Here is a 26,280-nt window from a genome sequence, read left to right on the forward strand (position 1 = left end):
TCAGTAAGAGACATTCCCCCCCAAAAACCTCAATCTGCCATCTGAAGTTGAAGGAGAAGCAAACATGAGATATGAGATGTTGAACTGATCTGCATTACTACAGCAACTATTAATGTCTGTATAAGCTGTCTTTATACAAGCATGAGAGCAGGCTGATCATGACACTACATTGAGCCTCAGACTGTGTGGACTGGCTGTTGTCATGTGAATGTTTTTTTTTATTTTTTTTTTTATTTTTTTTTATACAAACCATTTAGAACTCAGAGCTGAGGAAAGACTGAAGCAGGGCTGTTGGATCAGTGTGACAAGATTTTTTTAAGATGTGCAATTTAATGTTTTAAGAGAAATTCATTTGAAAATTAATATTATGGGTTTATACTTCACAAATTTAAATAAAGCAAATTAATAGAATATGAAACTTGACAGAGAAACAACGTTTACAATGACATGTCGTCCACTCAGAGGTAAGGCTTCATCTAAAATATGACAGAAAATAGAACCATGAACAAACACGTCAACATTCAATAATTTTTTACATTTTCATTTGTTTGTGTTCCAGTACAATTTGATAATTTTCCATTTGAAGTGATATGCATTTTTATCAAATTGCATTTGTAAATCTTCCACATTTTTATTTGTGTTCCATAAAAACTGAACAAATAACAATAATAAAAAAAGCTCAAAAAGGTCACACACACAATGGTCCCATGATCATAAAACTCCTGAATGATTCTGTGCACTGATGCTGAATGCTGAACTTGATACAATGCAAAAACAAAAAACAAAAACAAAAAAAGCAGTACAAAAAAATCTCACTGGAAAATAACACAAAAATACTTGTTTACGGAAATGAGCTTTGCACTGTGATGTATGCACATACGCGCACACACACACACACACACACACACACACACACACACACACACACACACACACACACACACACACACACAGAGAAGCTTTGCTTGATACAGGAAGGACTGTAACTACAGTAAGGCATGGCATGATAAAATCCCAGCGCACTACAGTGAAATGACATCAGATTCTCTTTTTAGGTCCAAAGCTGTGTGTTAATGGCCAATAACACACTGAACTAGTGTGGAAGATTTCAAAGCTGAAACCCATGCAGTACAGAGCAGAAACAAAGTATCAACATGCATCATTTTCTGACCCCAAAACACTGAAATAATGTAATGTAATATAATAGTGTGTGTGTGTGTGTGTGTGGGTGATGGAAAGCAAAGCATGGCTGTACTAAAGTGTACTACACTTCAATTTCAGGAGTTACAGATCAAAACAAACAGCTTTTCAATAAAAGCTGCCTGACACATTCAAGATAATACTGATATCCTGTCAGACATGAACACAAAGGACAAACAAACAAAACAAAACAACGAAGAAAAAACAACAACAAAAAAAAACGTGTCCATATATATATGAACTCATCCAACAGCACATGCCAGAAAAACAACAGCTGTTTCTAACTTTTAAAAACGCATAATACTGAAATAAATAACAGCAGGTTTTTGATAAACATCTTCATGTCTTGCGAGTCAGTAGTTTGGGGTTTCTTTAGTTCTGTAAACGATATCCAGTGTGTTTTTGGGCCTTTGTGAATCTCATGAAAAATATCATGACGTTTTCTTATTTGTCTTATTTCACACCAAAATAAAATAAAAATAATAATAATAATAATAATAATTCGGAAGAAAAAAATATTGTATATTACTGTATATATACAGTATACTGACAATAAGATTTTTTGCCTATTTAAGCTTATTTATCCAACACATTCTCATTAATGTACTGTAAAATAATAATTATATTTATATTGTAAAGTACACAAGTATAGATCATGATCATCTACTGAATTTATGCTGATTTTAATCAAATACACTTGTTGAGATAGGATGATATTTTATTACATTGCTACAATGTATGCAAGTTCATATATATATATATATATATATATATAATTAACTTGCATACATTCTATACAGTATATATAGTGGGACTTTTGGGGGAAATATGCTATCATAAAAAAATGCAATCATACTGTTCCTAAAATTGGCTCCTAAAATTATTTGTGCAAATCTATTTAGTTATTTTTTATATTTGATATTTCACCGGGACATTTCTTCATGAGATTCACCCATGTATAGAACGGTGGAGGGCCCAAACCATCTGAAACCTTATTAAACCTCATTCAGGAGTCTAGATCCCACCTGAACTAACTCTAGCTCTGATAAAAAAACCTGTAAAACAAGGACCTCAGGCTCTTGATATGTACGATGCTGACAGAGCAGGTCAGTATGATGCAAACCCAAACAATCCCATCATGCACTGGGTCTGGACTGTACCATCTCTTTGGAAATGATTCCTGAAGATCAGAGATGTAAACTTTAGGAAGCTCTTGAGTAAGAGATCAGCTCGAGGACTGTGTATGGATTCTTAAGTTTTCTTTTCACCAGTTTTCACCAGACATGACTACCTATTAGCTAATCACCACACGCTACTAACCAATAATAATCTACGCTAATGAAGTCAGCTGAGCTCCAAGGTCTAGGTTATTTATCTGATATGGATGAGAGCAGAGGACTACAGTATGTTCCACAACTGGATATCCAGGTTAGCTAGCATCTGAGAGAAAAAAAATAAATGATAGGGTAAAGCAATAAATAAAATATCCTAGCATCATACACTTTCATAGATATTTATATATGTATAAGATTATACAGCCCCGGGAAACATATTCTGGTTGTGACAGTGGTCTGAAAAGGCATTAGTGTTAGAATGAGTTATTTTGACCTTCATTCTTACTTTCAATAAGCGAAACATCTCTGAAATATTCCAGGTGAATCTCACAAAAAATATATATCCAGGTTCCACAATCAAAAGAATGAAGTAAATGAAGCCCATTTTTTAAAAACATTGTTTTGTATTAAATATAAACAATGTAAAAAACATTGTTTTTTGTTGTTGTATTGTGACTGTTGTCATGGATATTTCTGCCCATATTCTCCTTACTGTAATGTTTGTGGACATTTCAGTTCTGAGCATTTCTGTTATTCACACTATCCTCAATGTTACTCATTAATAATATATATATATTACTGCATTCCAGTGAGTTCCAATTATTTATTTGATTCAGCATATGCAAATACTGTACAATGTGAATAATATTATTTGTTTTCACAATAATAAGAGATTTTTTTTGCAATAAAGCAATGAGAATTTGTGGAGGGAAAGTGCTTAATTATCATTAAAATAGCATCACAATGTCCAAAAACTTAATGGTATAAAGATGGGCTTAATTTTCTTTAAGTAAAACAGGTTTTTGCAAGATTCACCCTTTTAAGGAATAAACAAAAGTGATGAAGAAGAGCAAAAAGAGGGATTGGTGACATGGTCTAAATTGCATTCTCTTTAATTATGTGGCTTATTTACCTATAACAATTATTTATTTATTTATATATTTTGGCTCCCTGTTCCTGCCGTGTGATTGGCTGAGGTGAGGTGATTGACAGGTCTACACGCGAGTGAGGAAGGCCAGATTGAGGCTGCCGGGGATCTGAATGGTTTCCAGGGCCAGAGAGGAGGGGTTAAAAGGGAAAGTCACGGGGTAGATGACTTTGGTGTCCATCAGCAGCTGAGGCGACTCCTTGCGATCCCGTAAACGCGTCTGTCAGAGGAAACACACAAGTAGAAGCATTCAAAATCAATAGAATTATATAATGACTTAAAGAGCATAAGATCTAATATGAGGTTGAATTTTTGAAACATACCTGTATTGTTCTTATGAACAATACTGACACACGCTCTTCAAATGCATTGACAGGCGTATACAAGTTCAGCACCTTCACGATCTGGATAGAAAATAAGAAATGATGAGGGTGTGTGTGTATGTCAGGTTGTGGTAAGCAAAAAACGTGAGTCAGAGAGAAAAAAAATTATGAGCAGTTGCATGACCAAACAAATCCAAAAGTAGGCTTCCAAAAAAGATTTTTTTTTAAAAACTACGGAACCCCTAAAGGGACATGGTGACGGAAAAAAATATGAGATAGGAAGAAATATTCAGTATAATCTGACACACGTAAAAAATATCTGTAAAACATTACCACAGTAAAGCAGGCCAAAATAATAAATATAAATTAGGAAATACAAGCATAAATATTACACTGCAAAAAATGCTTTTCTTACACAGTATTTTTGTCTCGTTTCCAGTCGAAATATCAAAAAATTCTTAAATCAAGAAGCATTACTAGATAAGTAAAATTACATAAATTATATCTTGTTTTCTGAAAAAAAAAAAAAAAAAAAATGAAGTTTTTGCTTAAAACAAGCAAAATGATCTACCAGTGAACAAAAAAATAAAAAATAATCATCAAATCAAAAAAAAAAAAACCTTAATTAAAATGGAAAACAAGATTATTTTTCTTACCCCCTTGGCAGATAATTTGGTCCCACTTTATATTAAGTGGCTTTAAGTACTATGTACTTAACATTGAAATTAATAATTTGATACAATGTACTTATTGTGCAACTACATGTTTTTACATTGTACTTGTATGTAATGTGCATGTAATTACAGCTGTAATTAATTTATGTAATTACATTTGTAATTACACAGTTGACCCTTCCCTTACACCTTAAACCTAACCAATCCCAGGGGTGCAAACACATGTATGGTCAAAAAAGAGAGAGGTAATCGAAGCCCTCGTCCCGCGGCAAATATCCAGATACTACATTGCCACCATCCCCAACCCACCCCTATAGGCACATAGAGTCAAATGAAATTTAGAAAAACTATCTTGCACTTCTTCTTCTTGCTTTACTGCTACTTCCTGAAAACAATTTCACCTGATGATTTGAATAGCTCTTTTTGTAAAGAATTAATAATTCTAGGATGATTGGGGTAATTGTGTAGGGTAGGCCTAGTGCATTTGCATAGAAACTAATAAACAAAATACAAATATAAATACAATAAAACACAAATACACGAAAAATAAAGCAGTGCTTTATGTTTTTCAGGTAAATTAACTGTATAAAGTATTAATACAGTTTATCTTTTGACAAAACGTGATTTTTCTCTTTCTCTTTTGTTGTTTGATTAACTTTGGTGACACAAACAGCTGCAGGTATATTGGGTGCTGTCCCTTTAAGACGAATGCGCGTATCTAATACCGGTAATGACACGCATCCGTTTTATTTTGACTGCGTTTACGGGGAAACTCGTTGAGACGGACACTGGCTTATTTTTTCGTGCACATGTCTGTTCAAACACAAATAGATAAGAAAGAAAAGGGAATTCGGTGTTCACGAACTTCACGTGCTGTCTGCGACTGCGTGGCTCTGTGCGCCGACAGACCATCTACATTTGGATGTTAAACATAATATATATAGCCTGATACAGCAAAGACAACGTCGGCAGTATTGACGGCAAAATAGGCTACAGAATATTTCGTTCTGTAGGCCTATTGACAGGGGCAATATTTGAAAATCGATAATTAGGCCTATTTTTTAAATTACAATTATATATGCATTTGTCAAAACCGAGAGACTTTCAAGCATCAAAATGTAATTTATTATATGTATTTGCGCCTTCTATTTTGTCTGAAAACTGCCAACACTCGTGCGTGTCGCGTGAAAAATAGGCGTCGGTTGCGGTTCTATTTCTAGCACGCGGTTTCGGCGCGGCTCGAGAAGTGTGTGTGTCACGCAGGCATTGTGCTCTAACACAAGCTCTAACCAGTTAACATGAGAGCCGACATAAAAACGGACACTCCACGCCACGCAGAGAGAAATGTGATGCAGTGGCAGATCCAGACTTCCAGAGTGAGAGTGAGACAGAAACACTAGTGGTTCACGCTTGCGCACATACTGCTGGTTTGGCGCGCAGTGTTCTGATTCGCTTATTTCCTATTTACTTGTTGGTGGACGCAATCCAGAATTACTGTTGGTTAAATTATAATCAGACCCTCTTTGTTTGCTTGAAAAAGCTATGCTATAAATGGACTTTTTCAAATAACTAATATAGGCTTCATCAAGATGATATAAAATCTACTTGCGCAAAAGAAATGGCATAAATCTCTAAAATGATCAGGGAAATGAATCATAATGTATAGAAAGAGACAGTCTGGTGTGTGTGTTACCTGTGCTGTAGAGAGGGCGTTACACATGGAGCAGATTGCCTCGGCATCTTCATCGGTTTTCTTCTTCACCTGCAGTAGTTGTGCAGCCTGAATCAGCGGCTCCAGCGTCTCTTTTGCGCCGCATGTCATGAGATTCTTATCTCTCAGCCACTCCTCCAGCTGACTCACGTTATACCTGAACACATACACACATTAACCCTTGTACCAGAGACTTTATTACTGGAAATAAATTCAAATATGGCCAAAAACTGAATTTCTGAGCTAATCTTGCCTATGCTACTTATATATTTAATGTAATTTACACCACCGCTTACAAACTTGTGGTCGGTAAAAGTTTGTATGTTTTTTAAAGTTATGTTTATGCTCACCAAGGCTATGAAATACTATGAAATATTACAATTTAAAATAACTTTTTTTATTATTTGAATATGTTTTAAAATGTCTTTCTCTGTTGTAAGCAGCCATTACTTCAGGTTTCACTAGCCGCGTTTCCATTACCCTTCAAATTTAAAATACGCCCAATTAGTCCAGTCATTTTATCAAAAAAGGTTGAACAAATTGCAACAGAAGCAAACTCAACTGATTTTGTATCCTCAATATGTCCTGAGTAAGGAAAAAAAAGTCCCGAAGAATCCCATTAGGGGAAAGTTTTGAAAAAGACCCAAATATAGCCTATTCATACGCCTATTCATTCTTTTTCTCACGTGAATAGGGCAAAAAATTTAACCTTTAGATATCACCATGAAAATTACTGAGTTGATTACTTACATCAAGACAAACAAAAAATGCATTACAAGTTTTTTGAAATTGTTTGTTAACATGGACAAACGGTGCATAATCTAATTACGTATGTGCTAATTTGCATAAATACCACAACAGATCTAAACATTGGGTATAGCCAGGTGAAAATGTCTTGTTGAATCTTGTTGACACATAACAGTAAAATACTTAATGTTAAGGTCTGAATGGAACCCATTTAGGCTACCCATGAACATTAATACATAGAGGCAGGAAGAAGTACTTTAAACCAGTCTTTATTAATTATTATTGCAAAGATGGGGTTTGGGGCTGGGTCCGTGGGACTGTTTCTGGGGATTCACTTTTTTTTTTTACTTACCTTTTGTCTTCTGCATTCTCCTTACCATTGTCTCCTGTTCTTCCCTCAGACTCGTCCCCCATGAAACAGTCCCACGGACCCAGCCCCAAACCCAATCTCTTAAAAATTAATAAAGGCTGGTTTCTAAAGTACTTCTTCCTGCCTCTATGTATTAATGTTCATGGGTAGCCTAAATGGGTTCCATTCAGACCTTAACATTAAGTATTTTACTGTTATGTGTCAACAAGATCCAACAAGACATTTTCACCTGGCTATACCCAATGTTTAGACCTGGTGTGTTATTTATGCAAATTAGCACATACGTAATTAGATTATGCACCGTTTGTCCATGTTAACAAACAATTTCAAAAAACTTGTAATACATTTTTTGTTTGTATTGATGTAAGTAATCAACTCAGTAATTTTAATGGTGATATCTAAAGGTTAAAATTTTTACCCTATATTCACGTAAGAAAAAGAATGAATAGGCGTATGAATAGTCTATATTTGGGTCTTTTTCGAAACTTTCCCCTAATGGCAAGGCAAGGCAAGGCAAATTTATTTGTACAGCGCATTTCATACTCAACAGCAATACAATGCGCTTCACACAAAAATGTAAAAAAAAAAAAAGAAAAAAAAAAAAAGAAAAAAAAAAGATAAAAATAGTAGATAACAATATGAAACTACATACAATATATAAGACACCAACAAAATAAATAAAAACATTTATTTATACACACATTAACTATAAAAAGCGTCTGAAAAAAGTTCGGTCTTTAATCTGGTTTTAAAAATTGTGATAGTTGGAGCATTTTTAATGTTTTCTGGGAGCTTGTTCCAGAGATGAACGCCAAAATAGTTAAAAGAAGATTCCCCTTGTTTTGTTTTGACAATAGGTTTTACTAGAAGCTGTTTATGTTGTGATCTAAGGGGTCTTGGTTGAGTATACGGTTGAAACATATCACAAAGATATTTTGGTCCCAACCCCTTTATTGACTTAAAAACTAATAAGAGTGCCTTAAAATGAATCCTGTATCTAATTGGTAGCCAGTGTAAGGACTTTAAGATTGGAGTAATATGATCTATTCTTTTGGTTTTAGTAAGGATTCTGGCTGCACTGTTCTGTACCATTTGCAGCGGTTTTAAATTCTTTTTAGGGAGTCCTGTTAAAAGCACATTACAATAATCAATCCTACTCGAAATAAAAGCGTGTATGATCTTTTCAAGGTCCTCCTTAGACATGAATCTTTTTAGCTTATTAATATTTTTAAGATGAAAGTACGCTGATTTTGTGATCGTTTTTATGTGATTATTAAAATTTAGATTATTATCTATTTGGACACCTAGGCTTCTTACCACATCCTTTGGTACTAAACCCTTTGTTTCTAGTATGGTAGAGATTTTACATCTTTCCTCATTTCTTCCAAAAACTATAACCTCAGTTTTATTTTTATTAAGTTGGAGAAAGTTTTGTGACATCCAAGTATCAATTTCTTCAATGCACTGACAGAGAGTTTCAATCGGGGTGTAATCATTAGGCATTAGAGGTAGATAAATTTGCGTATCATCAGCATAACTATGGTAAGAGATTGAATGTTTCTTTATGATTTTACCAAGTGGTAGCATATAAAGATTGAACAGCAGTGGACCCAGGATTGAGCCCTGGGGAACTCCACAGGTCAGAGATGTTAGTGATGATGAACAATTTCCAATTTTAACAATAAAACTCCTGTCGCAAAGATACGATTTTAGCCAGCTAATTACAACACCGGTGAAACCAACCCAATGTTCCAGTCGATGAAGCAATATGTGATGGTCAACAGTATCGAAAGCCGCACTGAGATCCAATAACACCAAGATAGAAGCCTTGCCTGCGTCTGTATTTAATCGGATGTCACTTGTGACTTTAGCAAGAGCTGTTTCTGTACTATGGTAAGCCCGGAAACCTGACTGAAAATCATCTAGGCAGTTGTTCATTTTTAAAAAAGATGTAAGTTGATTAAAAACAATTTTTTCAATAATTTTGCCAATAAACGGTAGGTTTGAAATGGGCCTGTAGTTACTTAATATAGATGTATCCAAGTTATTCTTTTTGAGAAATGGCTTTATAATCGCAGTCTTTAGGGATTTAGGAAAAGAACCCATTTGTAAAGATACATTTATAATGTTAAGCAGTTCTGGTGCTAGAATATGAAGAACAGATTTTAAAAAGGTGGTGGGTAGGGTATCTAGTGTACAAGTGGAAGAGGTGAGGCTTTGTACTGTTTTATTTAGTGTTATAGTATCGATCAAACTGAAATTAGCCATCCTGTTTAATGTTCCTGTAGTTGTTTGTTCTAGTTGCATAACAGTATGCTTTTGATCTATTATATTCAATCTAATTTGATTAATTTTTGATTTAAAAAAGAACGCAAACTCATTACACTTTATGGTCGAAATGAATTCAAGTGGTAGTTTTTGAAGGGGGGTTGTCAGTTTTTCCACTGTCGAGAAAAGAACACGAGCGTTATTTAGATTTTGGTTGATAATGTTAGAAAAGAACAACTGTCTTGCTTTACGAGTTTCAGTGTTGAAATTTTTAAGCTTTTCCTTGTAAATATTGTAGTGTACTGGGAGTTTGGTTTTACGCCACTGTCTTTCTGTCCTCCTACATTCTCCCTTCAAGAGCTTAACTGATAAATTAAGCTTCCATGGAGCTTTCTGTTTTTTATTAACTTTCTTAAGTTTTAATGGTGCTATATCATCCATAATATCTATCATTTGTGAATTAAAATGATCCACCAAATCATCTACTGATTCTGATGTGTGGCTCAAAAATGTTGAATGAAAAACTTGTTCAAAGAGAACATTAGTGTGATCGTTAATAGTTCTTTTTTCTATCATCACAGAGGTGTTGCACTTATGAGGAAACATGGAAACATCAAAGAAAACGCAGGAATGATCAGATAATGCTAAGTCCTTTACAGTCACAGAGATATCAATCCCCCTTGTGATCACCAGATCAGATAATGGGATTCTTCGGGACTTTTTTTTCCTTACTCAGGACATATTGAGGATACAAAATCAGTTGAGTTTGATTCTGTTGCAATTTGTTCAAGGTTGACCCCCATTTTGGCTTAAAATGACTGGACTAAATGGAAACACGTCAATGTTGCAAAAACTCCCATTTATCTCAAAAACGTTTTTACGCTCACATGAAGTGGTTTTTCAGGCAATTCGAAAAAGAAATATTTCGCAAAACTGCAATGGAAACAGTTTTTGCGCATTTACAGGTCACCTGACGTAGATGACGCGGTGTGTTTGGGCAGAATACGAGACAGAGTTCTTTATTAAATTCATATAAGACAAAATAATTACAGGAATAATGAATTCTAAACCTCAAATAAATGCCACAATCAAAGACCTCGAAGCAGATATGAGGGAGAAACACCCAGAAACACCTCATATGTGCCGCTCACAACTATAATAAGGGTCGTTCCTTACCATTAATGCTTGGAAAACACATACATCTCCTTCGATTAATAATAATGGCTAGTGCACTGGCTGGGATATACATAATCCTACCAACGTCCGTTGCCATGGTTTTTGGAATGATTTTACTTATCGCGAGAGGAAAAAATGTAGTTTTAGTCGCATAACATCGGTTAATGGAAACGCCGCCATTTCGTAATAGTTTTTTGTCGACATTTAGAAAGAAAATCGCAAAAGTTTTGCGCAAATCTGTAATGGAAACCCGCCTACTGTTAAAATCATTCCAATATGTTGATTTGGTGCTCTACACACATTTATTATTATTATTATTATTATCATCATCATCATCATCATCATCACTACTGAGAACAGCTGAGTTGCTTAATATTTTTGAGAAAACTTATTTATGAATTTGAGGGCGAGTAAATGACAGAATTTTCATTTTTTGATTTGTACTATCCCTTTAACTTTTATTTTGTGATTTAAATTGAATGATTATTATAATATTTTTAAATAAAGCAGGCCTTATTTTTCACTATGGTTTCAAGAATTATCAAGAATTATTGGTATTGATTAATTACTAATAATTCCAACACTATTTGGCAGCCACTGTATGTTAATCTGGTCTGCAAATATATATTTGCACTGTTCTGCAAACATCTAGAAGTTATTTGCCCGCACCTGATCTGCATGCCCTTGCTCCAGGAGCACATGTCTTTACGCAGCAGCAGGTTGTTGAGAGTAACGGCTCCGATGATGTAGAACTGCTGCTTGACCACCTGTTTGATGAGCTCCGGGTCGGTCCCGTGCTGACACATGATGGAGTGGAAGGAATTGAGCTGGCGGATGATGGAGTCCAACGTGTACGTGCCCTCGTCTGCGATACTCGATGTCCTCTTACGGAGACCCGTGGGCTTCACCCCGGAAACGCCCTGGATGGTTTCATGTTCCAGCATGCCAGAGACTGGCGAGAGCAACAACAGAGAGAGGGATAAATACAGAGGGAGAGAGAAAGAGCGATACAGATCGAAAGAAAGACACCCAGAGGTCACGTGCTCACCGATCATGGGCTGCAGGATGTTCTCCATAGACTTGATGAGCTGTTGGTAGATCTGAATGGCCAGATCGCTCAAAACCTGCCGGTACTCGGCCAGGTCAAAGTTGGAGAGACAGTGATCGTTCTGTTTAGGGGAGTTATGCTTCATGAATTGCTGGAGAGAGAAGGAGAAGAAAGTGTTGATTCTGTTTAAGCAATAAGAAACTGTGTCCACAAATACACTGCAGAGACATCACACACCTTTAGAACAATGGATTTACATTATTTTTCCAAGACATGCCAAGCAGTTTGTGATTAAACACCATTATGATTTTTTTTTCTCATTACCGTAATGCATACTGTTCATTCAGACTTTATGCAGGTAAATTTAAGATTTTTAAAGTCCTTTTTAAGACCAAGTAAAGAAAATTGATGTTCTTTAAATGTAAATGTCTAGGGAGAAACACAATGAGCTGTATTAGCAACTTCAGAGTTTGACAATACAACTTCCAACATATACACTACCGGTCAAAAGTTTTAGATCGGTAAGATTTTTTATGTTTTTAGAAGAAGTATCTTCTGCTCACCAAGGCTGCATTTTTTTGTGTTTTTTATCAAATAAATGCAGCCTTGGTGAGCAGAAGAGACTTCTTTTAAAAACATAAAAAATCTTACCGATCTAAAACTTTGGACCAGTAGTGTATTTCCATTACTTTTTAATTCATTGTACAAAAAAAGTAGCATGAATCGCTCTGATTCTAATAGAATACGAACATAACTTTTACTGTATCTTCTGATAGCACTGCAAAAAAGGTGATGTTCTTCCTCAGTATTTTTTGGCTTGTTTTCCAGTGAAAATTGTCTAAATGATTCTTAAATCAAGATGCAATTACTGGAGATACAAAATCCTGTTTTCTGTAAAAAATAATCAAAATGAAGTGAGTTTATGATTAAAACAATAAGAAATATCAATAGCTGAGAAAAAACAACTTATTTCAAAGGGAAGTGTTGATAACTCATTGACAGATATTTGTTCTTGTTCTTCGCATAAACTCACTTAATTTAAATTTTTCAAGACTTAATTTTACAATTGCATCTCAAGTAAATGTATCTTTATTTTATAGATGTTTAAATAGTTGTATTGAAAAACATCATAAAAAGACTGATGAAGATTAATTTTTTTTCAAGGCTTCAACATTTAATGCCATGACTTTATGAATTTAAGACTTTCTGCTTGGATTTAAGATAGCCCCACATCATCACATAGCCTTCACCATACCTAGAGATTGGCATGGGGTACTTTCCATAAGATCATCTCTCAATGCAAATCAAACTAGCTTTTAGGCTAACTGAAATAAAATCATGCCAATCTCTAGGTATGGTGAAGGCTATGTGATGATGTGGGGCTATTTTAATTCCAAAGGCCAAGGGAACTTTATCAGGATGCATAGTATCCTAAAAAAAAATAAAAAAAAATACTTAAAAATAAAAATCTGCCTGCCTCTATGGGAATTTAACATAGGGGTGTACTCACTTATGCACCATGTATTTTAAGGAAGAACATTTATTTATTTACGATACATTATTCATTCACAAAGAAAATTGGTGTCCTTAAAGGTTGGATTTTTCCAATTTTTTAAAATTAAGGCATTAAGTTCAATTTCCAAAATATGATTTTTTATTCCTCTTTTTAGTCAACTTTAGCATGGGTGTATTCACTTATGCATTGCACTGTATATATATATATATATATATATATTTTTTTTTTAAAGCTCTAAATTTTAACAGCTGGATATGTCTTCAGTTACATTAGTTTGGTTAAAAAAAAATCGCTAACAAGAAATGGGATAAATTCTTGGTCTCCATGTTTCTTGTTTACAGCCAGAGTTGCTAAACTATTTATATGGTTCACTGTCAACCTTCTAGAGTTTGAGAGTGACAATAAGTATGATATCTATTTACTTGTGCAAATAACTCCAAAACATTTGCAGTGTGAGTAGGCCAGAGCGAGACCGGAAGTTCATGTGTGTCTGAGTGTGATCTCACCTCATCGCCACTGTACTGTTTCAAGCAGTGCAGGAAACGACACGTGTTGGACAACCAGAAGGAAACAGTCTCAAAGTCGTCACCTCTTTTCTGTAGAAAAAGCAAAACAGTTCTAGTTTGCAGTGATAAAGGAAAACAGAGTTATTCTGCCTTTTAATACTATTGTAAAAAGATGTGTCCGTTGTAGCATTATAAATGTGAATGGTGTGTGTCGAGACCTTGAGGATCTTCTTGATGCTGTTGATGACAGAGGTGAGAAGAGATCGGACTTTCTGGTCATCATTAACGTAGTCGGCATGGCGCAGACACATGAAGAGGATGTATGCCGGCAGACCTGGTATCAGATTCACTGCCACACCACGAGGCTTCAGCTCTGACAAAAATCACACATGCACAGAACAGAGTTTAATGGAGCACTTTTATTTTATTATTATTTTTTCATTTCATTTCATTAAGGCTATTTTTATTAAGGCTCTTTACCAGTTTTCTTAAGAATGTAGCATGGAATGGAAATCATGTAAGCTGGAATCGAACTTGAACTTTAAGTTTAGATGTTAATACTAATAGAGGACAAAAAAAAAAAAAAAAAAAAAAAAAAAATTATATTATTAATAATAAAATAGATCAAATAAAATTAATTAATTAATCGAAAGATCTAATGGGGAAACCGTATTTTAATTTTCATTTAATTTGTTCATAAATGTATTTTATTAAAATAGTAATAAAAATAATTTAATAGATTTATTGGTAACTTTATTTTGACTACTAAAACTAACTTTGCATGTACATGTCAACTAACTCTCATTAGAGTATTAGTAGACTCTGCTTGAATAAATGTATATGTGAAATACATTTATTTGTGAATAAAAGCGTACATTTAATCTGTTCATTCATATGGATTAGTTTTACGATCTCTTTATGAATTTTTTGAAGTGTCAAAGTGGTAGTTGTGTACTGTAGCTGTCAATGGAGAGTTCAGAACAGGGGATGTCAAATTTTTGGGGGACTATCCCTTTAATATCTGCTAACGCGTTATTTTCATGGTCCCGCAACAGACATTCTACTGACTATAAGTAACTTTCCAACTACAAACCTGCAAACCTGAAACTTAATATCTAAAAATCTACTACGGTCTACTACTACTGTAATGCGAGTTAACTGACATGTAGTTGCAAAGTTACTTAGTTAGTAGAATGTCTAAAGTGGACCATCAAAATAGAGCATTATATTTGCAGTTGTGGGTTTATGTGCTAGATTTATTAACGCCAGCGCAAACCCTCTTTTAGCATTAAAAAACTACTTTCAAAATTAACCAAAGACGTGCAGTGAAAGAATCCAAACCTTATTGCATATGCTTTTGTAGGAGTTTCCCATTCAGAAGAAAAATTTATGGGAGGAAAATTTTTATTTATTTTTTTTAAATCGTGCAGTATGATTTACTAAGGTTAGTGGTAGTCAATTTACTGGTATTTGTGAGATTATTTAATGCCCCAAATCCATTTTGCACTTTATATGGCTGCAATAGTTGCTTCTAGGAGGAGGCACTGTAGAGAACAGAGAGGTGGTAGAAGGGAGAGAATATTCTCCACTCATGTTCATTTATTTGGATTGCCAGAGGCTAGAGATGCGCGGTTGGCGGTTACAGCCGCGGACTCCGCGGATAAACCGCGGATCGGGCGGATGACGTGACGAAAAATAATATTTTAATTCAATTCGGGCGGGTGGCGGGCGGTTGAACCAATCAAATGAAAAATATTATGTATACAGCAATCAGCGGATGGCGGGCGGGTGCGGTTTTGAAAATTGGTCAAAAACTTTGGTGCGGATGGATGGCGGACGGATGATGAGTTTTGTGATGCGGTTGCGGATTAAATAATAGCCCATCTGTGCATCTCTACCAGAGGCGCTACGTTATCCCAACATATGGTTTGCAAAACCACGTTATTTCTGCGTTTGTTTGCAACCCAATGCTAATTTGCTCTGATTTTGGTAGATTGCGTTGGTCATAATGGAATTGATCTGGCTTCGTCTGTATTCTAAAATTTGTGCACTGTCAATATATCACCAGCATTACTTTCCACTCACATCTGCCCTTTTATGGCATTTTGCAATCTTATGTTAATTTACCCTGTTTAGTAAATCTGGCCCTAAGTGTCTTACCAAGAATGAGATTTTTGACCAGTTTGAGTTCATCCTCTTTCTTGTATTCCAGCATTCCCTGGAAATCTTTCTCCCTGCGTGGAATGTTCACTGGATGAACAGGCTCATCGGTCGTCTGTCCTGGAGACACATCCATCTGCCCGCCTACAAAGCACAGACAAACATCCACACACAAACATTAAGGCTCATATCATGTAGATTTAACCCTTAGGGGTCGGGCGTCGCGCCGGCGCCTGCTTTTTTTCTTATCAGTGCGAAAGAGACTCAAATAACTCTGTCGATTTTTGTCATACATATAAGTGTCATATATGATTCAAAACTGTTAAATATCTACACTCATAATAAAAACAAAATGTTGTGATTTTCGTAAAAGGTGTGAGTTTACCTTGGATTTACCTCAGAAGAAGAACGCGATTTGAAGATAAGAAAGATTTTTAAGGTAAGAAATGTATTCTCACTTATATTAGTTAGCGTGTTATTGTTGCATAATCTTCACATTGTACTAGTTGAACTGGTGCCAGACTAAAATGTATGAAATCGACAGAAACATGTTGAAATATGAACTATAGACAGGTAGGCAACATTTCAATGCTAAATAAATATGACGCTATACTATTAATGAATTTACATACTATTAATATAGTATGAATAACGACACGAGATCTGACAGATGATTTCTGAACAGGGTCTCTAAACACAGCCTGTGACACATACCTTCCAGGTCATTGATCTTCTTTGCAAAGACTTTGAGCTGTTTCTTCAGCTTGCGGACGGTCTTATCCTGTTTCTCCAGCTGCTCCATGAGATCCTGTCACCGGAGAGACAAGACATCATCATCATCAACATCACCATCATCATCATCAGACAACTGTAGCAGCTTATGGCAACTCTTTGGCAGCAGAGTGAAAAATAGGGTTTATTTTAGTGAATCGGGACAAAGCAGGTCAAACGAGCATCTTTCAGTTCTGCAACAATCTGAAGATATCAGCTCTGTCTTTCATCTGTCCATGCAACTCATTAAACAGAGAGAAAAATAGAAACAAAGATGGGTGAATCTCACAAATAAATGTCACTTTTCACCCCATCCAAAAAAAGGGAAAAATAAAAAATAAATATTTTGCTTAATGAAAAAAGCATATTTTGAAAAAATATATTAAATTTTTTTATGATGTGGTGTCATTTTTGTGAGATTCACTTACAAATATATTATATATTAAAAAGAAAACATTAAAAAGTGTGTTGATTCACACTGCTGTGGGTTAAACACACAGTTAGAGTTCAACGCAGCTCAGATTCTGTGCAACACACGCTAGTTTCAGTTAGTGTTCAGATACATGCACACACACACACACACAATCCTACATACAACCATCCTGCGTAACATGCTGATTCTGTAGGCTTTATACTCCTTTGGATCATCAGAGTGAAGCTCCTGTGAATGAAACATCTCCACATCAGATGAGCCCTTAAACACCTGATGCAGGTGCACAGTACAGCACTGAAACCAAAATCACACTCCACGGTTTCATGAGTGAGTAAATCTGAAATCATTTAGAATTACATGAAACAAAAGATTGAGCAGCAGGATATCTGAACTGTCTTTTCAATGCAAATACCACTTTTGATACTCATATTCATCTGGACATGACCCAAAAATTATGTGTTTAGAGTCTATTGTCCAATATATCTGACACATTTTTACCCCATAGCTACCATTTGGGAAGAATTATTCTTTTAATAATTCATGGCTAATAATTAGTCAATGTTTTATACATTGGCAATTCACCAACATATATAATACAGTATATCATATACAGTGAGGAAAATAAGTATTTGAACACCCTGCTATTTTGCAAGTTCTCCCACTTGGAAATCATGGAGGGGTCTGCAATTGTCATCGTAGGTGCATGTCCACTGTGAGAGACATAATCTAAAAATAAATAAATCCAGAAATCACAATATATGATTTTTTAACTATTTCTTTGTATGATACAGCTGCAAATAAGTATTTGAACACCTGTATATCAGCTAGAATTCTGACCCTCAAAGACCTGTTAGTCTGCCTTTAAAATGTCCACCTCCACTCCATTTATTATCCTAAATTAGATGCACCTGTTTGAGGTCGTTAGCTGCATAAAGACACCTGTCCACCCCATACAATCAGTAAGAATCCAACTACTAACATGGCCAAGACCAAAGAGCTGTCCAAAGACACTAGAGACAAAATTGTACACCTCCACAAGGCTGGAAAGGGCTACGGGGAAATTGCCAAGCAGCTTGGTGAAAAAAGGTCCACTGTTGGAGCAATCATTAGAAAATGGAAGAAGCTAAACATGACTGTCAATCTCCCTCGGACTGGGGCTCCATGATCCTAAGAAAGGTGAGAAATCAGCCCAGAACTACACGGGAGGAGCTGGTCATCATGCATGGCACGGAAGGTTCCCCTGCTTAAACCAGCACATGTCAAGGCCCGTCTTAAGTTTGCCAATGACCATTTGGATGATCCAGAGGAGTCATGGGAGAAAGTCATGTGGTCAGAAGAGACCAAAATAGAACTTTTTGGTCATAATTCCACTAAACGTGTTTGGAGGAAGAAGAATGATGAGTACCATCCCAAGAACACCATCCCTACTGTGAAGCATGGGGGTGGTAGCATCATGCTTTGGGGGTGTTTTTCTGCACATGGGACAGGGCGACTGCACTGCTGGTTTAAACCATGACGTCTTAGTGTATTACCAACAGTAACCTTGGAAACGGTGGTCCCAGCTCTTTTCAGGTCATTGACCAGCTCCTCCCGTGTAGTTCTGGGCTGATTTCTCACCTTTCTTAGGATCATTGAGACCCCACGAGGTGAGATCTTGCATGGAGCCCCAGTCCGAGGGAGATTGACAGTCATGTTTAGCTTCTTCCATTTTCTAATGATTGCTCCAACAGTGGACCTTTTTTCACCAAGCTGCTTGGCAATTTCCCCGTAGCCCTTTCCAGCCTTGTGGAGGTGTACAATTTTGTCTCTAGTGTCTTTGGACAGCTCTTTGGTCTTGGCCATGTTAGTAGTTGGATTCTTACTGATTGTATGGGGTGGACAGGTGTCTTTATGCAGCTAACGACCTCAAACAGGTGCATCTAATTTAGGATAATAAATGGAGTGGAGGTGGACATTTTAAAGGCAGACTAACAGGTCTTTGAGGGTCAGAATTCTAGCTGATATACAGGTGTTCAAATACTTATTTGCAGCTGTATCATACAAATAAATAGTTAAAAAATCATATATTGTGATTTCTGGATTCTTTTTTTTTAGATTATGTCTCTCACAGTGGACATGCACCTACGATGACAATTTCAGACCCCTCCATGATTTCTAAGTGGGAGAACTTGCAAAATAGCAGGGTGTTCAAATACTTATTTTCCTCACTGTATGTATGCTATATATGTATTTGGCGACACAGCTTACCCACAGACACATTCTACTCCACTCTCCCCTAAATGTGCTTTCAGCCTATCAAAAGTTTCAGCCTAAGTTAAATCTGCAGTCCACCCTTGTCAAGCTATTAATTAAAGACCCCATAAAATGGTTTAACAAAGGCAGTTTTCTGTCCTGTGTTGATGTTCTTTCTATTGAAACAGGACAACACAGTCAACACTACTGCTATCTGGTGGCAGGTGATTAGGGGGAGGGAAATTCTTATTCAATAATAACAACAATAATAATAATAATAAAAGGATTCTGTGATGTTGTGATTGCAATAATAAATTCAAATTCAATCGTTTGCTGAATTATTAGCAACAGCTTGCATTTTTGTCTAATTTCTGCAATTTATTCCGGCAAAAATGTTACCTTAAGACGGGGGATGCAATATTTGCGACAACACTTTATTTTGATGGTCCACTTTAGACATTCTACTAACTATAAGTAACTCTGCAACTACATGTCAACTAACTCTCATTAGAGTATTAGTAGACTATCTGCTTAATATCTGCTTTATTTTGATGGTCCTTCAACAGACATTCTACTGACTATAAGTTACTTTGCAACTACTGTACATGTTGTTAAGTCTCAGTTTGTAATATTGCAAATGTTATGTGTACATGTGTTTGCTTGTCTGTTCTACTTTCCCTCTAATAGGATTAGTAGAATAAGCAATGTCAACTTATTCTACTAACCTGAACCCTAACCTAACAGTCTACTACAGTCTACTAATACTCAAACAAGAGTGAGTTGACGTAGTTGCAAAGTTACTTAGAATGTCTAAAGTGGACCATCAAAATAAAATGTAACCATATTGGCTAATCAAAACCAATAAATCTGAGCCCTGACAAATGATTCACTAAGTGTTTAAAGGGATACTCCACTTTAAAATGAAAATTCTGTGATCATATACTCACCCTCATGTTGTTTCAAACCTGTATGAATTTCTTTCTTCTGCTGAACAGAAAGGAAGATATTAAGAAGAATGTCACTGACTTCCATAGTAGGAAAAAAATATATACTATGGAAGTCAATGAGACCAGAAACTGTCTGGTTACTGACATTCTTCTAAATATCTTCCTTTCTGTTAAGCAGAAGAAAGAAATTCATAAAGGATTGAAACAACATGAGGGTGAGTATATGATGACAGAATTTTCATTTTAAAGTGGAGTATCCCTTTAACTGTCACACTGCTGTATTGCAGTGCATTTCACTGTAAAATGAGCAGAAATGGCTGGACACATGGAGCATCAACCACAATTGGTCAAAAAATGTACAGGTCATTGTGCTCTTACAGGCCCTCATTTACGAAAACAAACATACAACAGAAAATTGGGCGTATGGTCGTTTCCACGCAAAACTTGGCATTTATCAAAATGGATGTGAACAGTGGCTCGAACGTCAGTTTTCAACTCGTGCATGCAAGTGTTTTAGTTAGCATGAACTTGTGGGCAGCACAGTAAATCTGGCGGAGGATTGTTATAAGAGTATTTTGACTGGAATCATATTCATCATTTAAAAATGAGTTGCCAATGGTAAAATGTATTGACAGTGTGCCATACAGCCTATCCATAACATACTGTACAGTATATGTATAATAAAGTATTCTCTTATATGAAATACTTATATAATCATTTATATGTAATAGTGAAACATTAATAATCATTTAATTAATTAGGGGTAATATATCTTGAGAAACATCAGTAAAATATTCAAACCTCAGCTGGTGTTCGGTTCAACACGGTTGATCGCAGAAGTGATCTCGCTCCAAACTGCATTTTATGACTTAATTTTATTCCGCTTTTCAAGCTGCCAAATAACCCAAGCTAGTTCGATTCAACTTGTGAGGTTAAAGTTTCAATCTCCAGGTCAGAGAAGGTCCTCTTCTTGGCTGGGTTACATTTCTCCATGTCATACACTCGAAGGGCAAGGCTTCTAAACCGTGAATTTATAGGGGTGAGATATTTAAATGAAGACTGTTTTCAGATGCCACATTTATCAATGTCCAATTCGTCACTAATACTAATTACTTAAAATGAAAACAATGAAATGCCCAAAAAAAAAAAAAAAATCATTTGCTCATCCTCATGCCTTCCCAGATGCATATGAGTTTCTTTCTTCAGAGAGATTTTTAGAAAAATTGAGTTTAAAATGTATATAGTTATATTATTTTTCTCACACACATGAACCGTTTAATTTCAGAAGACATTGATTCATCAACTGGGGTTGCATGGATTACCGTCATATTCACTTTGCATGGTTTTTGAAGCATCAACTTTGAGGGATCTATCCACGTGCATTATATTGTCTCACAGAAATGGATTCTTTTTCTAAAAGCCTGCATTTGTGTTCATCTGAAGAAAGAATGTCATATAAATGGGCAGCATGAGGGGTTAGTAAATGATGAGAGAATTTAAATTTTTGGGTGGATTATCACTTTAAAAACAATGATTGTTGGTGGTTTTCACTGGACCACACTTTTTGAGAACAGCTGCAGCAATTCCAGTCATTTTGGGCCACAAAAAACAGAAAAAAGTTATCCTGATGGCAGGGGAAAAACATCTATACCCTTGAATAAACTTTGCATATTTTTGCAAACCGTGCATATCTCCTAAAGGTTAATTTTTTCAACTTACAGGAGAATGTATCGGTTACATTTGTAACCCTCGTTCTCTTTCGTTCAGTCACTACGAGTTACGTCAGTGAATGACGAAATGGGGGTTTCGCTTAGAAGGCTATCACCTTTGAGTTCTAGAAAACGAGCCAATGTCAAAACAATGCCATGGGTCTGCGGAATTTGCATAGCGCAACTATGCAGTGTGGCAATCTCGCATCATGTTATGCTGAGGAGCTGAGACTGAACTCTCGGCTGTTCCAGCGGTTGTGGCAGGGGGACGTAACTCTTGGCTCCGAAGCAAAAACATGATGCGAGATTGCCACGCTGCTCCTTTTATACCCACGCGGTGGGGCGGAGTTGTGCTATGCAAATTCCGCAGACCCATGGCATTGTTTTGCCATTGGCTCATTTTCTAGAACTCGAAGGTGATAGGCTTCTAAGCGAAACCCCCATTTCGTCATTCACTGACGTAACTCGTAGTGACTGAACGAAAGGGAACACTAGCATACAGATGAGCTGAAATCTAATATGCATGGAGTAAATACCACAAAACTACATTTATGATCTCATGGGGTCTTTAACTTTTACCAGAAATTAAGAAAATAAACTTAGATTTAAAATGCTTTCTGCTGAGGGCTAACAATTATAAACTTCAAACAACCTTTTTATATACTAAGATTCATTAAGGGCCAAGAACAAGTTTTACAGGCTGCATATCATGAATGTGACATCATTAATAAAACCAACTGGGATTAATATTAGGCTATTAATATACACCAGTTTAATATTATGAAAAATAGGTGATAACACTTAAACTAACTGTCTACTACTATACTCCTTTCTACTAATCAACTTACATTTATGGGGCTGTCGGGAGACGACTAAGTTAAGTTATGATTTGTTCAATAGTAGGAAAAACAATATAATTTTTAAGAAGTGGATAGTGTGTCTGGCTGGAGGTGGAGAAGCACTGGTATAGGGAAGTGTCAGGATAGTGTTTGTACTGACCAGGTTCTCGTTGGTGAGGCGGGTGATCTCGTGTTGTAGACTGGCCTCGATTCGAGCCTCTGGAGGAAGCTGTAGATTCTGAGCCAACAGCTGCTGCTGACGGTTATTTTCCTCTTTAACACTCTGCAGCTCTCCCCGCAAAACCTCCACCTCATTGTCATGAGACCGACGCTGAGCCTGCAACTGAGACTCCAACAACCTATATGGACGGAGGGAGAGAGAGAGAGAGAGAGAGAGAGAGAGAGAGAGAGAGAGAGCGAGAGAGAGAGAGAGAGAGAGAGAGGGAGGGAGAGAGAGAGAGAGAGACTGCCTTTGAGTTGAAGAAATAACCAGAAATACACTTCTTCATTAGAGTAGCATTAACTTCTGTTTTGAGATCAAAGTGTTTAAGGAATAGTTCATCCAAAGATGAAAATGTTGTCATTATTTAGTTATACTCATTTTAACCTGCAAGGAGAAATTCTGAAGAACTTTTATGCAGCGCAAGGACAGTGCACCATACAAACAGTATATGAAATTTGTACGATATATTTCCAGGTCATCTGAAGTCATATAATAGATAACGTTGGTTGAGAATCAGATTGAAATTGTCATAATTCACTGCTAATCTTCTTGTTTCAAATTTAAAATATTGTGCTGATCAGTGTTATTTTATATCATTGAGATACTACTATAGTTTTTTATATTTTGAATTGTTTTATTTTTATATTTTAATTTTAGTTCAAGTTTTAGTATTTTTTTTTTTTTAAATATGTCTATATAATTTTTATACATTTTTATTTCAGTTTCAGCTTTAGTTATTTTAGTACATCACATTAAACTAAATTAAAATTAGAAATGCTAAAGTTTGTTTTATTTCAAGAAATTACCCATTTTCTTTTTTTTTAGTTTGAGGGGCCATTTACACAACGCCGTTTTCAATTCAAAATGGAAAACTTTGTATGCAAAAATGTAACAACAAAAACATACATTTGTGAAAACAGTGACGTCAAGCACATGCATAGTACCAGGGGGGCAGCGTTTCATATTATGTTGAAGGTACCCCCGGGAGCCGCCATTGGCTAACAAGCCTTCACCTGCTGTTAGCATTCCATTGACTCCCATTCATTTTGGCGTCACTTTGACAGCGAATAACTTTACATCTGAGGCGTTAAAAGACTCCATTTGTCTATGGTTTATTTCTAAAGAAACACGACAATGTATAAAAGGCTCCATTACCTTGTATCTTACGTTATGGCCCCGTAGAAGCAGTTTTTGTAAAAGTAGGCTAACGATTGCGTCATAACCACGCGACTCTCTGGAAATTACCGTAGAGACAGGAAGAGAAGCTCGCAGTCAATCGGGGGGACGTGGAGGCATAAAGTCCGATAAAGTCAAGGGAGAAGCCCATAGAGAATCATGAAGTGTCTCCTGCTCCTAGCTCATGGACAGATCCTACTCACGCTTTCCATCTCTGCAAGATTCGGAAGGGAATGGTTCAGATTTCGTTTGGCACAGCTACTAGAAGACTTACAACTGTCAGGCAGGCTGCTCACGTCACATCCACGTCGTCAAGCTCAGTTTGAGTCTGCACAGTACACTCGGCAATCAGGAAATGAGGGCTTCTAATGTGCTTCACTTCTCTCCGTTGAAACCTATGGGGTCGCTGTGTCCAGTTTATATACTGTCTATGCATAGTACATGTTCAGTCTATAGGTGTAGTGTTTCTTTACAAAGTGACATTGCCAACTACTGGCCTGGAAGCAAATTACAGCGTTTTTAGTAATTTTCTAAAAAACTACTTTGAGGGGATCGTTTTGACAATGTTGTCGTCTGTACGCGAAAAACACAAAGGAAAAAGTTTATATTTTTAGTACATCACTGTCATGTAAATGCACCCTTGGTTAACAATAAAAACCCTAGTGCTGATGTGATACACCAGGTTTGAAAATACAAAAAGAAAATGTGCTATAACTAAAAGAGAAACACCTATTAGAATATGCTGAAAGCAGAATCAGATCTGAGAGTGGAGGTGAAGATTTTCAGTGAATAATATATCCACCTGGTTCTCACACAAAGCTATCGTATAACTTCAGAAGATTTGGAATACTGCGCACAAGCTGCAAAGACTAGTTTTATGGTACTTTTGTGGGGTTTTGTCCTTTTTGGAACTTGAACCATCATAAAGGTTTGGAAGAACATCCAGAACAAGATGTTATGGCATAATATAAATAATGGCCAACTTTAATGTTTGAGTGAACCATTCCCAACTAAGGCTAAGAAACCTGCCCATTCTTTCTTGCAGTGCAGCAGTCAGCATTCAACTCTAGAAACCAATTTTACTTATATTTTTATAAAGTCTTTTTTTTTAGCTACATGCTGTTTTAAAATAAGAATTTTGCAACCCAATTTAATTTTGGTTAGTCCTGTATTAACACTACAAAGAGTTCTTGCAGGTTTTGATACAATGAAGCACTACTCATACTGTATGCTAAGGACAACAGTCTGAACACACTATTGTTTAGGGAAGAATAAACAGCAAAATGTTAGATGATTATGTCTTTAGAAAGCTGAGAGACCAAAATCAGTCTAAAAACGGAGAATGGAGAGATGAGAAAGCTGAGCGCTCAGACATTTCTACATGCTCTCATCTCTCTGCTCTTTAACCTGTTTGTTTCCTTTAACCCTTCATAAACCAACCACAGCTCTCCATCCTCATTCAGTTTATGGTAATCAGGGAATGGGGATCTGATGGGGTGGAACAAAGAAAGAAATGGTAAGAACGAAAAACAAGGACAAGCGAAAACAAAAAATGTCAAACTTAGATGTGTGTGGTATGTTGAGGAGTTTTACAGGTTATTTAAAAGACTTGTTCACCCAATATAGAATATTTGATATTATATGTGAGGAATGGAACGTAATATAAGTCCAACTAAGATCTGAGAGCTGCTTTATGGAAGAGGGAAAGATTAATGTAGGAAAAGAATTAAGTAAAACAGCAAAAAGATGTCAGTAAATAAAACACAATAAATAATGAAGATAAAATAATGATGATAAAGAAGACTGCAAGTGTAACCATCAATTAATAATAATAATAAAAATACATAAAAAAGAGTTAATAGTTTTGCCAAAACAAAAATAGTTTGCCATCCATTCATTCACATAAATTAGCTATTTGTGCACTGAAAACGGGTAATAAATGGCATCCAAGCAGTCAGCCAAAAGCCACATTTACCTTTGGACGGACAG

At 36.0% G+C, this 26,280-nt stretch overlaps 1 protein-coding gene across 4 annotated transcripts in view; it reads right to left on the minus strand.

Annotated features, from left to right (window-relative positions):
• Positions 1-3,288: 3,288 nt before the first annotated feature.
• The window catches only part of myo5aa (myosin VAa), a 95,884-nt gene continuing 72,892 nt past the window's right edge, over positions 3,289-26,280 (minus strand). The window contains exons 31-42 of one of the 4 annotated variants that reach the window (XM_084123717.1): positions 25,699-25,779; positions 23,053-23,251; positions 17,328-17,393; positions 16,676-16,769; positions 15,962-16,105; positions 14,020-14,174; positions 13,802-13,891; positions 11,780-11,930; positions 11,401-11,683; positions 6,153-6,327; positions 3,786-3,866; positions 3,289-3,682 (exon numbers count right to left, since the gene is read on the minus strand). In XM_084123717.1, coding sequence (XP_083979843.1) covers positions 3,530-3,682; positions 3,786-3,866; positions 6,153-6,327; positions 11,401-11,683; positions 11,780-11,930; positions 13,802-13,891; positions 14,020-14,174; positions 15,962-16,105; positions 16,676-16,769; positions 17,328-17,393; positions 23,053-23,251; positions 25,699-25,779 — 1,672 coding nt within the window. In that variant the 3' untranslated portion in view covers positions 3,289-3,529. The remainder of the gene's footprint in view (positions 3,683-3,785; positions 3,867-6,152; positions 6,328-11,400; positions 11,684-11,779; positions 11,931-13,801; positions 13,892-14,019; positions 14,175-15,961; positions 16,106-16,675; positions 16,770-17,327; positions 17,394-23,052; positions 23,252-25,698; positions 25,780-26,280) is intronic. The other 3 variants (XM_084123719.1, XM_084123718.1, XM_084123720.1) reach the window with 3 other exon arrangements.

The sequence above is a fragment of the Abramis brama genome (assembly GCF_963993115.1).
Source record: "Abramis brama genome assembly, chromosome: 9".
NCBI classification, from domain to species: domain Eukaryota; kingdom Metazoa; phylum Chordata; class Actinopteri; order Cypriniformes; family Leuciscidae; genus Abramis; species Abramis brama.